The following is an 18,815-nucleotide window of genomic DNA, read 5'->3' as shown; positions in this document are numbered from 1 at the left end:
ATCTACTGTATTTCGTTATAGCTCTTGTATAAAAATTTATGCCAAGTCATTTAAGGAAAAATGTAGTTTTTGCTACAAGCTAATTAATGACTAAAAATACTGAATGTAGAGCTCAGCTATCAGAGGACAGTGAAATGGTTTTAAGGAGATAATTGTCTTATTTTATCTTCTGTCAAACTTCCAATCTCCTACTCAAACACAGGGCTATTTCTTATGAAGAACTATTTCTTTCAGAGCAGAGCTCTTCTGAGGCACTGCTCTTCTCAAAGCAGTGGAATATTTTAGCTCCCACCTTCCTACCTTCCCTGCTTCCGGCAAGGCTGTACTGTTAGTGACTCTCAGCTTCTACTGAAACATGCTCTCTGTAACATGCAAGAGGAGACCGCGGGCCCCGCCAGCTCACCACCTGGAACATTCAGGAAGACTCTTACTTTGAGCGTTGCGCATGCTGTGTAGCACACGTTGGGTAGGATCTCTATGGGTTCTTTGAACATGACCCTGAATGTGTTAGCAGTCCCATCACAACTAAATCCAGTATCATTTTGTCCCAGGGTTTGTTTTTTTTCATATTCAATGATCTGTAATTTTTAAAAGAGAAATTAAAGTTAAAACAAAGTTTCGCAGAAGAGAGTATGAAGCCCTTCAGCACAGCAGAATAGACTACTACATCTCTCTGCTGTAATTTTTCTCTACTGTCTCTAACCACCAAAGATGGCTTTAAACACGCTGTCAGAAAATGCATTTACCGCAGTAAGGATGGGGAGGATGTTAGATAACTGGGCCTTGGCTGCAGGAGAGAGGAGCTTCTAAAAAAGACACATGGCTTGGGAACTGGTGTTTTAGACTGTGTGGATTTTAGATACCTGAGGGAAATGAGCCTTTACTCCTTGCTAGCCTATGTCTTGTCACTGGGAAATTCCTGTAGCATTTCCTATGTGGATATTCAAAATATGAAAATTCCGTCTTTTCGATTTAGTTCCATAATCTGTGCCAGGCACTGAGGGACACCCTCAGGGAGCTTCTAGTCATTAGAGAAGACAAGTAAACAATGACAATTCAGTACAGCACCTGCAGTAGAGAGCTATGCGTAAGATGAAGTGGAGGAGGAGAGGAAAAACTGATTTTGTCACGAAGTGGGGAGGCTCCACAGAAGAGAGTTTTAAAAGCTCAACTCAGAGGTTACCAGGTTATAAGGGAAAAGTCTTCATGCAAGGGAACAGTATGTGCGGAGGCCAAGGCTCACAAAGCCATCTTTTTGCATACATCAGGTAAAAACGGTAAGAGTAAAACAGGCTAAACCAGTACATGCAGCGAGAGATCAGGACAGTGGCCACCTCAGGTGGGATAGTGACCAGAAAAGATCACAAGGGGATGTCTGGAGTGCTGTAATACCCTGTTCCTTGATCAGGCTCCTGGTTACACAAGTGTGTTCACAGTTTACGAACCACTTATGTCTACTTTTCTGTATGTACAGTCGGCCCCCTGTATATGCGGATGCAGAACCTGTGGATGTGGAGGACTGACTGTACTACGTCATTTTATATAAGGGGCTTTGAGCATCTGTGGATTTTGGTATCCACAGGGGGTCCTAGAACCAATCCCCTGCAGATACTGAGGGACTACAGTATATCACAGTTCAATTAAAAAAAAAAAAAAAGACATGATGGTGCCCTGGAATAAAGTAGTAAGACATAGGATTTCGTTGTGGCAGGTAATCTAGAGTAAACCACTTCACTTCTCCGAGCCTCAGTTTTATCTTTTAATTTGGGAAAAAAAACTTGTTTGCCTTCTTCCTAAGGCTACTGTGAGACTCAAATTATACAACTACAGCAACAACGACAGCAACAGACTATGTTCCAAACACTTTACATGCATCATCTCAACCGGTCCTCACAAAAACATAATGGAGGTACCACTACTGTCAAAGTAAACAAGGACACTGTGGCTCAGAGAGGTTACCTAATTTGCCCACAGTCACACCCTGGAGATGGTAGAGCTGAGATTCAAACCCAGACAGGTCTATCTGGTAGTGTTATCTAGAGGGTGCATGAGACTAGCCACTGGGCAGAAGAAAATAAAGAGAAGTCCTACTTCTATTCATTTTATATTTTATCATTTTAATATACCTATAACCCCGATGCCCTCCCTCAGACTGTACACAAGGAATCTGGTGTCTCATGTAATACGTGAGGGGTGCTGAAGGAAGACAGGGGTTCCACAACTGAAGAGAATGACTGTGAGGCCCTCACTCCTTCCCAGGCCTGCAGATTATACAGCCTGCTTAAGTGGGCTTATGGATCCTATGGATAGGATCTTAACAATATATAAAGTAAAACAGAGAGTGATCATGAAAATCTTTTATACCCGAGAGGTCTGCTGTGGTTTTCTGGCATTAAAAATTATAGAAACAAAATTTCCTAACCTTTAAAATCTTTCAAATAAACAATTTCAGTGGCTTTTGACCCTATTTATTAAAAATATTAAAACAAACTTTCTAATTGGTTTACAAGAGCAAGGAATTGACATGAATGATTTAATTTATAGCTGAATTTCACTATAAACGTTAGTGGATAGAATTTAAAAATGAGCATGATTTCATTAGCACAGCCAATAAAGCAATTCTTCCATTTGGAACAAGGTGTCTTTGTGAGGTAGTGAAGTATCTTTTTTGGCTGTCATCAGACCAGATCTTTATTTTTGTCTGTGTAGGGTCCTCCTTGCTGCACACGGGCTTTCTCTAGTTGCGGCGAGCAGGGGCTACTCTTCATTGCAGTACGCGGGCTGCTCATTGCGGTGGCTTGTCTTTGTTGCGGAACACGGGCTCTAAGCACAAGGGCTTCAGTAGTTGTGGCATGAAGGCTCAGTAGTTGTGGCGCACGGGCTTAGTTGCTCCACGGCATGTGGGATCTTCCTGGACCAGGGCTTGAACCCGTGTTCCCTGCACTGGCAGGCAGATTCTGAACCACTGCGCCACCAGGTAAGTCCCCAGACCAGACCAGATCTTTGAATTGTTGTGTATCTTGAAAGTCAATGATGCATTTTGATCACAAAGTTCACCAATGTTTTTACTATTAAAAATAGTATATTAATTAACATTTTAGAGAGAGCAGTTTTTTCAGCTGAAAGAAGTCTGAAACATTGTTTACTTCCTTTTTTCATTTCTATTTTTGTGTTTTAATTTATGTATAATATAAAATAAGTATAGTATTGCATAGGTATATGTGTATAGTAAATAAAAGTACAATGTAGATGTGTTTCAAAAATAATTTTACTAACTGGGATGTGCAATCAAAAGACGGGAATAAAGACACAGACCTACTAGAGAATGGACTTGAGGATATGGGGAGGGGGAGGGGTGAGATGTGACAGGGTGAGAGAGTGTCATGGACATATATACACTACCAAATGTAAAATAGATAGCTAGTGGGAAGCAGCCGCATAGCACAGGGAGATCAGCTCGGTGCTTTGTGACCACCTAGAGGGGTGGGATAGGGAGGGTGGGAGGGAGGGAGATGCAAGAGGGAAGAGATATGGGAACATATGTATATGTATAACTGATTCACTTCGTTATAAAGCAGAAACTAACACACCATTGTAAAGCAATTATACTTCAATAAAGATGTTTAAAAAAAAAAAAAAGTGTGGAGAACACTGGTTGACTGAAAGGGAAGGAGAGAGGTGCTTCACTTTCTTCGAGATTAAGTAATTGTGCCGTATCTGGAAGAACTGAGGTGGAGCAGATCTAAGAATGGGGCAGGGTATGGTCAGACAATCAGAAATCAGAGGTGTTACCAGTAGTTATAGGAAATTAGACAGTTTCAAGCCCTAGGGTTCAAAGTACCATGAAAAAAGCAGATGGGTGTTTTGAGACAGTCAGTACACAGCAGGAAGAACTAATAGAAGGGTTTCCTGGACAAAGGAGAGCTCCTTATATGTTAATGCTTCTGTTAAGGACCCCAGGACCTCAATTTTCTGAAACTACACTTTTTAGATCAATTGTAAAATGGAACCCTCTAGGCTTAAAATACTAATAGGCTTTCTGATGCCTGTGATAATTATACTGAAATTTGGATTTTGCCGAAACAATATCTTACCGTAAAATGACACCTGTTATATATTTCAGATGGTATACAGTGGGCAAAAAAAAGTGTACCTGTATATTCACTTGATAATCCGTGGGACCATGAATAGATCCATATAAACCAAATCCGACTATAGAGATTCTTCTATTAACTGTGAACCTGAGAGAATGAGTCCAAATATAAAATAACATACATAATTCAGTAAGCATTCATACTCCAAAGGCTTATACATTTTTTAAGTGTTACTCAGAACATCTAATTTTGCTCATAATAAAGAAAACTATCAAAAATTAAACATCCTTGGAAATGTCATCTGCTTACCAAAAAACTCTTGCTAGAGTAACTTATTGGGAACTTAAGTAGAATCTGTTTTCTGTACTGTACATTTTTGAGCCAAGCAATTTATTTAACCTAAATACCCACTTTTGTTGTAATGATAATTTTAGTCCAAATCTGTCTGCACATCTCCTTCATGACGAGAGATGTGTCAGCCATCAGACCTGATGTGCAGCGTCCCAAACTCTGACAATTCTTCAGCTCGATGAATAGTTACTGGGCCTGGCACTGGGGAAATAATGGTCAACAAGACAGTCTCTGCCCCTACTGCACTTATAGCCTAATGGAGGACACTGATAATAAATCAGTAAACAAAGGGATAAATCATTAATTATAAATTGTGATAAGAGTTGTGAAGGAAGCAGGCTGCTGTAGCAGAGTTGGTGGTGGAGGTCTGGGGACAGGACCTAAGTTACACAGGTGGATCAGAATGAGATTTCACACTAGAACAATTAGCAGATCCAGTCTAGTCACCATAGTTAAGAAATAGACCCACCTTACTCCATTTTATAAATGTATAAAAACTAGCATCAAGCACAAATGGCACTAAATGACTGTATAATAAGAGATAATCTATAATATAAAGCAGTTATCCTCAACATTTCATACTTTAAGAACTGAAGTAACAAGTTCAAGTTTTATTATTATTACTACCATACCATTACCACTTTATGAGCACTTCCTGTGCCAGGCACCGAGCTTCAGTTCTTTACATGAATTATTTCCTTTAGTCATCATAACAGCTCTATAAACTAAGTAACACAGTATGATTTTTATCATCCTGTTTTTATAGCTGAAGAAACTGAGGTTTAGAGAAATTAACTTGCCTGGATCAAAATGTGTAGCAGAGCTGGGACACAACCCCAGGTCTGCATGGATCAAAAGGTCACACTCTTAATCACTATGTTAAACTCCCAGTATGAGGATCACCTTAAAATTGTTTAAATATATTATTTATAATATAATTTTTTATTATAAAAAAGCAATATATTCTCTGTTTAAAAAAAGTTAGAAAATGTGGCTAAGCAAACAAGAGGAAAAATTTAAAGCATCTCTAAATCTACCATCTAGAGACAACTTCATTTTCAATTTGGTGCACTTCCTTTTCAGACTTTTAGTTCTGTTTTTAAACAATAGAAAAACAGACTTTTTTCTATGAACATATATGTATTATTTTAAAAACCATGTCAGAATATATATATTTTTGTAACGTCATGTAAAGGGGTAAAAAACTACTACTGATTCATTATATTTAAACAATTCCTACTTGTTAAATAATCTAGGTTATTTGCAATTTTTGTTATTATATAACAATGCCATGATGAACAATCTTATAGCTAAATCATTTCACAGTGCCTTCATTATTTCCTAGAATAAATTCCTGGAAGTAGATTTTCTGGGGAAAATGAAAGGCATATTCTTAAGGCCTTAGATGAACTTTATCAAATTGCTTTCTGGGAAGATTATAAAACTTTACACCCAACAGGGCATGAAGATCATTTCTATCTCACTCTCAACAACCACAAGTATCTTCATTTCTTTTTGCTGTTGAGAAACTGATAATTGACAAATTCTATTTATATGTGATTACTGAGTTAACACATTTGCTCATATGCTTACTCTACTGGATTTTCTCTTTAATGAAAAACCCACTCATGTTCTTTTCCCATTTTTCTCTGCTGATGAGTGTCTTTTTCATGTGGATTCGAAAGACCATGTTATATAGTTATTATATGCTTTGTCAGTAACATCCATTACAAAAACTTTCCTATTTGTCATTTATCTTTTAACTTTATGGTGGTTTTGGATGTAACATTTTGAATTATTTGTAGTCAAATTATGATCTATGCCAAGTTCAGAGAGGCCTATCTCATCCTCATAATAAATAAACATTCTGTTCCAGCACTTTCACGGTTTCCTTTCTTTTAACGTTAAAATTATAATTTATACAAATATTGGAAGATGGCATCAGTAAAGATCTAACTTTATTTTCCCAGTGGTTAATCCTTCCTCACATTCTAAATGTTCATTTACATTAGGTTGGTTTCTGAACTCTGTAGTATGTTCCGTATAACATTCTATAATAGCTTTACAATATTTTTCATATTTGATTAACCCCACTCTTTTAAAAAAGAAACCTTTACTTTTTTTTTTTTTTACTTTTTATTTTTGGCTGCGTTGGGTCTTCGTTGCTGTGCACGGGCTCCCCCTACTTGTGGTGAGCGGGGGCTACTCTTTGCTGTGGTGCGCGGGCCTCCCATTGCGGTGGCCTCTCCCGTTGTGGAGCGCGGGCTCTAGGCGCGCGGGCCTCAGCAGCTGTGGCACGCGGGCTCAGCAGTGGTGGCACGCGGGCTCTAGAGCACAGGCTCAGTAGCTGTGGCTCACGGGCCTAGTTGCTCCGCGGCATGTGGGATCTTCCCAGACCAGGGCCCGAACCCATGTCCTCTGCATTAGCAGGCAGATTCTCAACCGCTGCGCCACCAGGGAAGCCCCAGAAACCTTTACTTTTGCAGATTAAATAGAGAATAATTTTGCCAACCCACTCCTCCCTACCAAAAACATATGACTTCTACAAGGAACTGCCTAACTCAGAAAGGTTAGTTTGGAAAGACACTGTCTGATTCCAGTCGAAGTTCTCCAATTCTTTATAAAGATACCATACTGTACATTTCCTATAGGATTTACCCCTGCTACTTTATGTTATTTGTTACTATTGCAAGTGGGGTCTGTTTTTACTCACCATTTTAACTGAAAATTCAAACATTAATTTTTTTTTTTTTTTTTGCTGCATCACGCGGCTTGCGGGATCTTAGTTCCCCAACCAGGCATTGAACCCAGGCCACCGCCCTGAAAGCGCCAAGTCCTAATCACTGGACCGCCAGGGAATTCCCTAAAATTTTTTTATTGTGGCAAAATATATAACAAAATGTACCATCGTAAGCATTTTAAAGTGCACAATTCAGTGGCATTAAGTAATTGACACTGTTGTTAACCATCAACACCACCCATCTCTGTAACTGAATTTTAATGACACAGGAACATCACTGGTTTTTGCATATACGTTTTATAAGTTGCCACTACTCTTTTTTTATTGGTTCTAATAGGTTTTTACTGATCCTGAGGCTGTCTGGGTGGACTAGTTGTTCTCAAAAGGAGTTCTATGCCCAAGGAGGCAGGCTCTGTTTTCACAAAGGATATGAAGCACCACTGACAGGGAGCCAGGGACACCAGATTTACTGCAATACTTAGGAAAGTCTCCCAAAACAAAGAATCCCAACCAACTTTCAAGTGTCCTGTCCATTCATGTAGATGAAAAACCTGTTTTTAACTATGAGACTTGAACTTAATCCCTTTTTATTAATAAACCAAGATTTTCACAGCAATTTTAATATTCACTGACTTTTACAAGAGGTGACTACTATACAAATCGAGGAAATACCATACAGTCATTTCTCATTATTTGTGGTAGTTTTATTTTATAGTTGGTGCAAACACAGAATTAGCAAATACTAAACCACTGCTCTTAGGGGGAATGTGTACACACACACACACACACACACACACACACACACACTCACACACCACTCATGTGGATTCTAATCTTAAATCCTAAGAACGACTCATTCTAGTATATTCCATTTTCTGTGTTTCACAAAAGAGAAATGGAATTAAGGAGTGTTAAGTGACTTGCCTGAGGCCACCCCACGAACAGATGCCAGAGCTGGGATTCAAACTGTCCCATGGCCACAGAGCTGTAGTGTCCTGCACTGCACTGCCCCCTACCATCTCCATCTCTGTATAAGCGCTGGAATAAGAACGTAGAGCATCCTCCTTGTTTGATCTCACACAGAAGCATGCTCCCAGGCAACTAAAATCTTTCCTGTGAATGACTAAGAAAGCGCTGCTGGTATTGATTTGGGGGTTATAATTAAATTCTAGCGAGTAGATGAGTTCTCAAATATGGAAACTGGATAAACAGGATGGACCGTACTTTGCTTTATTTGAAACTTTTAAAGAAAATGACAAAATTGGCAGCAGTGCTGCTCATGGTATTTGGGACATGAGTATAATACACCTGTTCCCTGCACCTACAGCTGTCTCAGTGTGCTGGTGCGTACAGGTACTATCTCTGACTGCTTGTTTGTCTTCCGGTGCTGCCCAAGTGTCTACATATTGAAGTACACATTTGATTTTACTATCAGTTACATTCACTGTCCTTTACATTACAACTAGGCCATTATATCATTTTAAAAAAATGAAACACATTATCTATGAATTTCATTTCAGGTTAATAAAGGGGGAATACAAAATATTTATTACAAAAAAGGGAGAACTAGGTCTGATGGAGTGAAGAACTACTAATATAGACGTTATCTGCAAAAAATGAAAAACACCTCTTCCTCTCCAATATTTCTTTTTGTTTGTTTATATTGAAGTATAGTTGATTTACAACGTTGTATTAATTACCTATATTTCTTTATCTTTATACCTACATCAATCAGAGTTTTAAGAACACTACTGAAAAATAGCAAGGTTACCAGGCATCCCTATCTTGAGGTTTCAATAGTCTATCATGTTAAAGAAGTATTCTTCTAGACCTAGCCTATTAATGGTTATATCTGGATCGAGGGTAAAATTTTATCAAAAGTCTTTTTGACATCTATCAAAATAAATTTTTTTTCTTTGATCTGCTACCGTGGTGAATTATAGTAATATATTTCCTAGTATTGTGCCATTCTTTCAATTTCCAAACAAACTCTCATCTGCCTTTTTTTTTTTTTTTGCACTCCTTTTGCATTGATGGACGTTATTAGGAATAGCCTTACAAAACTCAGTTGGATGGATGTTATTTTAAATGATGTCATTGCACTGCTCAGTGTCCCCTTTCTAAGAAACCACAGGAGAAACTTCTCTTAAGTCTCTGTATCTGAAATAGCCACCCTTCTCCTGAGCAATATGTGTACTTTTCATGTGATAAACTGTTCAATTTCTGTAACTTTATAGCTTTAGAACCAAACGTAAGATGTCAGAACATGGATCTTGCATATTTATCTCCACTGGATGTATTTTTCTGACCCTGATTTATCACTTTTTTAAAAAAATTGGACTATAGTTTATTTATATCTATTTGCTGTTATAGTATTATTCTTTTAAGGTACTGCTAGATTCAATACACTATTTTATTTCTTTTCTATATAAGTGAGATTGACCTAGAAAATTTTTTGCCTTGTCAGATTCCTGTATAAGGATTATGCTTCTTTCAATAATTAACCAAAAAGTATTTTCTTCTTTGAATGTTCAACGAAACAAACTGTTCCCTGAATGTTTGATAAAACTCACCTGTCAAAACCACCTTGTGAAGGGACAGTTCTTTGATAACTTTTAATTTCTTCCATGGTAATTGGTCTATTCAGGCTTTCTTCTTCAGTCAATTTTGATAATTTATATTTGCCTATAAAATGATCCATTCCATCAAGATGTTCAATTTATTAGCACAGAGTAAACCCAGAATTAAAATTAAAATTTCCTCAGAATATTATTATATTCCCATTATTATCTGTAGATGTAAGTATGTTTTCTTTATTACCTTTGCCAGAGGTTTGCTTATTTTATTGGTCTTTTTCAGGAACCAGCTTATATTTAACAATTCTACTATTTTTAATTCATTAATTTCTACATTTACCTATTTCCTTTCTCTTTTCATATGGTTCTTTTGCTATTCATTTTCTAGCTTCTTGGGTTAATGCTGAAATCATTTATTTCTACTCTAATTTATTTAATAAAAGTAGTTAATTATTGCTAATTCTCTGTGTGACACTTTGGCCTCATCCCGTAAGTTCTCACATATAGTATTCTCATTGTGAATTATTACTAAATAGTCTACAAATGCATTTTTATTTCCATTTTAACCCAATATTTGTAAGAGTCCTCTCCCTCTTGGAGTTCTAGTTTTAAACAAACTTCTTGTTAGTTTCTAGTTTTATACCAAAGTGCTATTAATATTAAGTAAATGAAAATCCAAAAGGCATGTTTTATGAAAACAGGTACATATTCTACTTTGACATTTAACCTAAAGAAACACGGTAGAGCAAATATAAATTCCAAAAGGATTATATGCATGCATCTTTTAAAATTAAAAAAAAATTTTCCCATTCAAAGTTCTTATAAATGTATACTGAGATATTTTCCATGCAACATCTATGCAAATAAAAATCTCACACTAAACCAAGTAAGAGTAAATGTATTAAATTATAGCCCTGAGACTGTAAAAATAGTGTTTGATCAATTAAGGTCTAGACTTCAGCTCACCAGCAGTGGCAATCCAAACAAAACTCACAAAATAGAAGGCCCAAGTCAATCCTTTCTTACTCTACTTGTTTCCTAAGAGATTCCCTCACTCATAATTCAGTGGAGAGACCAGTAAGCCTCACCGACTTCTTGACTGTTGTATCAAGTTAGAAATGTATTAAACAAAGTATAAAATAAAATGTGGTTAATTATCTCCCACAATATGAACATAAAAGCCAAATGCGAGCCGCTGCCCCTCCCCACCCCACCCCCAAATCTACAATATGCAGATACCTGATTCGATCACTCGTTCCACTGTAACCCCACCGGCTCTCTACTTGCTGGAATCTATTAATGCAGCATTCCTTTCCTCTGAGGCAGCATCTTGGTCGATCAATGTATTCAACTCGGGGCTTAGGATTGACAGTAAAATGAAGAAAGAGGTTTACCACTTCACGATCTGACAGAATTCCAGACTGAGCAGGACCTGTAGAAATAAAAACATAAACCTCAATAAAAGTAACTTCACTGCAATTCCTAACTTTGTAATTCTCCCCATAATAATGTGAATTCAAATGTGAAAGATGTAAAGTAACAATGAGGTAGAAAAATCTCAGCATATATAATTTTAGCATATATTTAATTTAAAAGTTTTACTAAATTCATCCGAGGTTAACCTAATATGTAAGTGTTAAAATCATTAATAAATCAAAGCTTAGATGAAACCCTGAGATCACAGAAAGATCCCAGGATTTTTCTATCCATTCGCCCTGAGTATTCTGTTTCCCAGAAAGAGGAGAGTTGGAGAAGTGCTTACAGTGGCAGCCAGAGCTATCGTTACCTCTCCATTCCCCATCTGTCTGAGGCTGTAATCAAACAATGGAATATTTAGAGGTAGAAACAGATGATGGCACAGTGCTTTCATTGTGGGATTTTGAAATTAGCAGAGGTCAGGAGCTAAGATTGGAAGAGCTGTGGAAGCAGCATATCACACGCTATAGTTTTCTCATTCACTGTTTCTGGGAAGAGAAAATTCCAAACAGCTTAAATTTACCCAGGAATAAATGCTATTCCTCATAAAAGATGCCAGGAGATTCCTTCCAAGGCTGGTAAAAACAATCTAAATAAGAGACTGCAAAACACTAGAAATTTGGTTTAGGAAGCTATAAATCAGATTTTAACATAAAACGCCCTAATTTTTAATATAAATTTTTAGAATATCACACACAAAATTTATCAACCTGCCAGACCTGGCCCCGTGGTTCATTTGCAATCTCTGGATAAGTAAAGATTGTAAAGAAGAAAAAATACAATTACAAACTTAAAACATGCATTTTAGAGAAAAAAAAAAAAAGAACAGAACATAACTGGAACTGCGTAAGATCAGAAGAGAGATGGGGGTGAAAACTCATGTATCTTTCTCAGAATGACAAATAAGACAAAAGAATTAAAATGTTTAAGGTGATTAAAATGGATGATAAAGAGCAGAGACCAACATACAGGTAACTAGTGTTCCTGAAGAACTAACAATAAGAAATAGGATGATGCAATAATTCAAGACTACAGGTATACCTAGCTTTATTATGCTTCGCAGATACATTTTTTACAAATTGAAGGTTTGTGGCAACCCTGCATCAACAAGTCTGTTGCTGTCATTTTTCAACTGCATTTGCTCACTTTGTGTCTCTGTGTCACATTTTGGTAATTCTCTCAATAGTTTAAACTTTTTCATTATTACTATACTTGTTATGATGATCTGTGATCAGTGACCTCTGATGTTACTACTGTAATAGTTTTGAGCCCCATGAACCACACCCATAAGACAGCGAACTTAATTGATAAATGTTGTGTGTGTTCTGACTGCTCCACTGATCAGCCGTTCCCCATCTCTCTCTGTCTCCTCCTGAGACACAACAGTATTGGAATTAGGCCAATTAACAACCCTATAGTTGGGCTTCCCTGGTGGCACAGTGGTTAAGAATCTGCCTGCCAATGCAGGGGACACAGGTTTGAGCCCTGGCCTGGGAAGATCCCACATACCACATACCACAGAGCAACTAAGCCCGTGCGCCACAACTACTGAGCCTGCACTCTAAAGCCCGCAAGCTACAACTACTGAGCCTGTGTGCCACAACTACTGAAGCCTGCACGCCTAGAGCCCATGCTTCTCAACAAGAGAAGCCACCACAATGAGAAGCCCGTGCAGCGCAACGAAGAGTAGCCCCCGCTCGCCGCAACTAGAGAAAGCCCGCGTGCAGCAACTAAGACCCAATGCAGCCAAAAATAAAATAAATAAATTTACTAAAAAAAATGAAAACAACAGCCCTACAGTGGCCTCTTAAGTGTTCAAGTGAAAGAACAGTCAAACATCTCTCCCTTTAAATCAAAAGCAGAAATGATTATGCTGAGTAAGAAGGCATGTCAAAAGCTAGGTCTCTTGCACCAAACAGTAGCCAAGTTGCGAATGCAAAGGAAGAGTTCCTGAAGGAAATTAAAAGTGCTACTCCAGTGAACACACAAATAATAAGAAAGCAAAACAGCCTTAATGCTGATATGGAGAAAGTCTGAGTGGTTTGGATAGAAGATCAAACCAGCCACAACATTCCCTGAAGACAAAGACTAATCCAGAGCAAGGCCCTAACTCTCTTCAATTCTATGAAGGCTGAAAGAGATGAGGAGGCTACAGAAGAAAAGTCTGAAGCTAGCAGAAGGTGGTTCAGGAGGTTTAAGGAAAGAAGCTACCTCTGTGACATAAAAGGGCAAGGTGAAGCAACAAGTGCTGATGTAGACGCTACAACAAGTTATCCAGAAGATCTGGCTAAGATAATTAATGAAGGTGGCTACATGAAACAACAGATTTTCAATGTAGACAAGTGTCGACAAATAGCCTTCTACTGGAAGAAGATGCCATTTAGGACTTTGATAGTTAGAGAGGAGAAGTCAATGCCCGGCTTTAAAGCTTCAAAGGACAGCCTGACACTCTTGTTAGGGGCTAATGTAGCTGGTGACTTTAAGTTGGAGCCAATGCTCATTCACCATTCTGAAAATCCTAGGGCCCTTTAGAATTATGCTAAATCTACTCTGTGTTATAAATGGAACAAAAAAGCCTGGATGACAGCACATTTGCTGACAACATGGTTGACTGAATATTTTAAGCCCACTGTTGAGACCTACTGCTCAGAAAAAAAGATTCTTTTCAAAATATTGTTCCTTGACAATGTACCTGGTCATCCAAGAGCACTCATGAAGATGTACAGTTGTTTTCATGGCTGCTAACAGGACATCCATTCCATAACCCATGGATCAAAGAGTAATTTAGACTTTCAAGCCTTATTATTTAAGAAGAACATTTTGTAAGGCTATAGCTACCATAGACAGTAGCGATTCCTCTGAATCGCTATTTGCATCTGGGCAAAGTAAACTGAAAACCTGGAAAGGAGTCACCATTCTAGATGCCATTAAAAACACCCATGATTCATGGAACGAGTTCAAAATATCAATATTAAAGAGAGTTTGGAGGAAGTAAACTGTAACCCTCATGCATGACTTTGAGGGGGTCAAAGACTTCAGAGGAGGAAGTAACTGCAGATGTGGTGGAAATAGCAAGAGAACTAAAATTAGAAGTGGAGCCTGAAGATGTGACTGAATTGCTGCAATCTCATGATAAAACTTGAACAGATGAGGAGGTGCTTCTACAGATGAGCAAAGAAAGTGGTTTCTTGAGACAGAACCTCCTCCTGTTGAAGATGCTGTGAAGACTGTTGATATGACAACAAAGGATTTACAATATTACATAAACTGAATTGATAAAGCAGTGGCAGGGTGAGAGAGGACTAACTCCAATTTTGAAAGAAGTTTTACTGTGGGTAAAATGCTATCAAACAGCATTGCCTGCTACAGAGAAATGGTTCCTGAAAGAGTCAATCACTGTGGCAAACTTCATTATTATCTTATTTTAAGAAATTGCCACAGGACTTCCCTGGTGGCGCAGTGGTTAAGAATCCACCTACCAATGCAGGGGACACGGGTTTGAGCCCTGGTCCGGGAAGATCCCACATGCCGCGGAGCAACTAAGCCCGCATGCCGCAACTACTGAGCCCGCGCGCCACAACTACTGAAGCCCGCCGCCTAGAGCCCATGCTCCGCAACAAGAGAAGCCACCGCAATGAGAAGCCTGTGCACTGCAACAAAGAGTAGCCCCTGCTCACCGCAACTAGAGAAAGCCTGCACATAGCAGCGAAGACCCAACGCAGCCAAACATTTGAAAAAGTGAAAATAAAAAATAAAAAAAAAGAAAGAAGTTGCCACAGCCACATTAACCTTTAGCAACCACCACCCTGACCAGTCAGCAGCCGTCAACATCGAGGCAAGACCCTCCACCAGCAAAAAGATTAGGACTCGCTGAAGGCTCAGATGTTAGTTAGCATTCTTTAGCAATACAGTCTTTTTAAATTAAGGTATGTACTTTGGTTTTTTTTAGACATAATGCTATTGTACTTAACAGACTATAATATAGTGTAAACATAACTTTTATGTGCATTGGGAAACCAAAAAATTTGTATGGCTCACTTTATTGCGATATTCAATTTATTGTTGTGGTCTGCAACACACAATATCGCCAAGGTACGCCTGTATAATAAAATTTCCTTAGTTGAAAAAAGAAGTCTTCAGATCATGAAAAACGTTCTCAGATATATACCATATGTCTATTTAAAGAAAGTAATCAAGAATAAAGTCAACAAATGAGTGAATCAAAATAAAGAATTCAAGAAGGTGTATAATAAAAGAACTGGTGATAAACACTAAATCCAATACAACCTATAATTAAGTCTAATATAGTTGTGTTTTTGTAGTATGTTATGTGGGTGCATAATCAGTTACCATAAAGTGGGCTGGAAAGGTTGAAAGGATGGAACACCATGCTAACATTCTTATCTTAAATAGGGAAGGTCAATAAATATCGTTTTATTATGAAATGAATTAAGAAAATTGGAGGGGAAAAAGTAAATGCAGAATTTATTATTTCCTAATCTCTATACAGAAAACACACACACACACACTCAACAGCAAAATAGAGAACATAAGGGGAGCTCTCCCTAAAACATTTTTGAAAAATATTAATACAGAAATAATATGCATAACAGAAAAGAACATACATAACAGCAAAAAAACAAACATTATTTGACTACATAAAAATATTAAGAAGTCTGTAGGATGGAATAGCCTAGGTCAGAGAACAACTATAGATGAAACAGTACATAAAATAGCTATTTCATGTTAACAGAGAACAGTTGAGGCAGTCAGTGCTTGAGAAGGGAAATGTATTGAGATGAAGCCCTATATTTGTCACCACTTTTCCCCTTGGGATATTTGTTGATTTGCTTCACAGGGCATAAATGCCACGCAGAAACTGGCAACCTAGAAACTGTGGTAGTCCTCAACTGACTGAAGAGACAAAAGCTGTAATTCAAAGCTACCAAGGCAGCCAGACAATGACCCGGAAGAGAATACTTAATAGACAAACAAGACCAATATTTTGTGCATAATTTCTCCTTGAAGTATTTGTCAACTCCTGGGCTTCCCCGGTGGCGCAGTGGTTAAGAATCCGCCTGCCAATACAAGGGACACAGGTTCGATCCCTGGTCCGGGAAGATCCCACATGCTGTGGAGCAACTAAGCCCGTGTGCCCCAACTACTGAGCCCGTGTGCTGCAACTACTGAAGCCCACGCGCCTAGAGCCTGTGCTCTGCAACAAGAGAAGCCACCACAATGAGAAGCCCCACGCACCGCGACGAAGAGTAGCCCCCGCTGGCCGCAACCAGAGAAAAGCCTGCGCACAGCAACAAAGACCCAACAAAGGCCCAACGCAGCCAAAAATAAAATTTAAAAAAAGTATTTGTCAATTCCTAAGCTATGCACAAGCAAGAGAAAACTATGAGACCAAAAAACCAAGCAGAAAGGAGCTGCTAAGAGACTAAAGAGTTAAACAGAAATTTCTGTCTTAAAGCTAGGGAGAAAAATTCCCAAATATTTGAAAATTAAGCTATATACTTATAAGGCCGTGGGTCAAGAAAAAAATTACCATGAAAATTAGAAAATATTTTTTATTGAATGACAATGAAAATACAACATATCAAAACTCGTGGGGGAAAAAAAAGATGCTTAGAGGGAAAACTATAGACTTAAATGTATACACACAAAAAAATAAAGTTGAAAGTCGCTGTTTTGAGTATTTATCTCAAAAAATCATAATGACTAAGTAAATAACCCCCAGAAAATTAAAATTAGAGGAAGGAAATAATAAAGAAAAAAGCAGAAATCAATGAAATGGAAAACACATACACAATAGAGAAAATTAATAAAGCCAGAAGTTAGTTCTTGGAAAAAAATTAATAAAATGCATAAACTCCTAGGCAAGGCTGATTAAAGGCACAAGATACCAATATCAGAAATGAAATAGGGGACATAATTTAGATTTCACAAACATAGAGATAATAAAAGGATGTTATGAAATTCATGTTAACAAATTAAAGGTCTAGATGAAACTGTTACAAAACGAAAGAGAAAATCTGAAAAGTCCTACTCTACTCAAGAAATTGAATCTCTAATTAAAAACCTTCCACAAAGAAAACACTAGATCCAGACAGCTTCACTGGTGAATTCCCCTAAACATTTAAGGAAAAATAGCACCAATTTTACATAAACTCTTGAATACAGAAAAGAGAAATATTCCTAACTTTTGTATGAGACCAGCATAACCTTGATAATCAAAATCTGACAATTTCATTACAAGAAAGGAAAAATTATAGCCTAATTTCTCTCATGAAGTAGTCCTAAAAATATTTTTTAAATCTGGCAAATTGGATCTAGTAATATATAAAAAGAATAATGCATGACAACCAAGTCTGGTTTATGTAAGAAATCCAAAGTTTTAACTTGGAAAATCAATCAATGCTGTATTAAGCTATACTAAGAGAATAAAGGGGAAAACTGTATCATTATCTCAAAAGAAGAGAAATATTTGGTAAAATTCATGATAAAACTCTTAGAAGACTACTAGTAATAGAAGGAAACTTCCTTAACCCAATAAAGAGTATCTACAAAAAATTTACAGCAAGCATACTCTGTGGGGAAATACTGAAAGCTTTCTGCCTAAGACTAGAATAAAGCAAGGATGTTCACTATCCATACTTCTTAATACGCTCAAGGTCCTAGGTCATACAATACGGCAAGAAAAAGAAATGTCTAGGGATTAGAAAGGAAGAAATAGAATTATTATTGTTTGCAGATCACATGATTGTACATGTAGACTATGCACAATGATCTACAAATAATTATTAGAATTTATAAATTTAGCAAGATCACTAGATACAAGGTCAATACAGGAAAAATCAACTGTATTTCTATATACTGGCAATCAATCAGTTAGGACACGGAAATTAAAAAACTAATCATTGCAATAACATTTAAGAAATAAAATACATAAGGAATAAACCTACCAAAAAATATGCAAGACCTCTACCAGAAAACTCAAAGTATTACTAAGAGAAATTTTAAAAAGACTTAAATCAATGTTCATTGATTGGAAGACTCAATATTATAAAAATGTCAATTATCTCCACACCAATCTATGGATTCAATGCAATTCCAATCAGAATCCCATGACTTTTTTTGGTGGAAACTGACAAGCTGATTAAAACATTTATGTATATGAAACTATCAATACAAAAGACCAAGAATAGCCAAGGTAATCCAGAAGAACAAAGCTAGAGGATTTTCACTACCAGATTTCAAGATTCAGTTTAAAACTACAGAAATGAAAACTCCACAGAATTGGTTCAAGGATACACAAATGTAACAGTAGAGCAGACTAAACATTCCAGAAATAGATTCATTCATATACAGTCACCTGATTTACAACAAAGTTAGCACTGCTGTGTATGGGGGCAAGGATAGTTTTTAATACATAGTCACGTGGGGAAAAAAATTCAACCTTGACCTCTACCTCACACCATACACATGTGTGGAAAAAACACCACAAACAATAAAAACCCAACTGGATTACAGACCAAAAAGTTAAATGTAAAACAATAAAGTTCCTAGAAGAAA

General features: G+C 37.4%; 1 protein-coding gene across 3 annotated transcripts in view; it reads right to left on the bottom strand.

The window, feature by feature from the left end:
* Positions 1 to 18,815, bottom strand: part of BTBD1 (BTB domain containing 1) — a 43,714-nt gene that overhangs the window by 1,649 nt on the left and 23,250 nt on the right. For 2 of the 3 annotated variants that reach the window (XM_057543137.1, XM_007194266.2), the window contains 3 exons: positions 11,001 to 11,193; positions 4,154 to 4,241; positions 432 to 578 (listed from right to left, as the gene is read on the bottom strand). In XM_057543137.1, coding sequence (XP_057399120.1) covers positions 432 to 578; positions 4,154 to 4,241; positions 11,001 to 11,193 — 428 coding nt within the window. Of the gene's footprint in view, positions 1 to 431; positions 579 to 4,153; positions 4,242 to 11,000; positions 11,194 to 18,815 lie in introns of those variants that run through there. The other variant, XM_057543138.1, reaches the window with a different exon arrangement.

The sequence above is a fragment of the Balaenoptera acutorostrata genome, chromosome 3 (assembly GCF_949987535.1).
Source record: "Balaenoptera acutorostrata chromosome 3, mBalAcu1.1, whole genome shotgun sequence".
NCBI classification, from domain to species: Eukaryota; Metazoa; Chordata; class Mammalia; order Artiodactyla; family Balaenopteridae; genus Balaenoptera; species Balaenoptera acutorostrata.
Note: the sequence above shows the minus strand (reverse complement) of the source record. Positions and strands in the feature narration are given on the sequence as shown.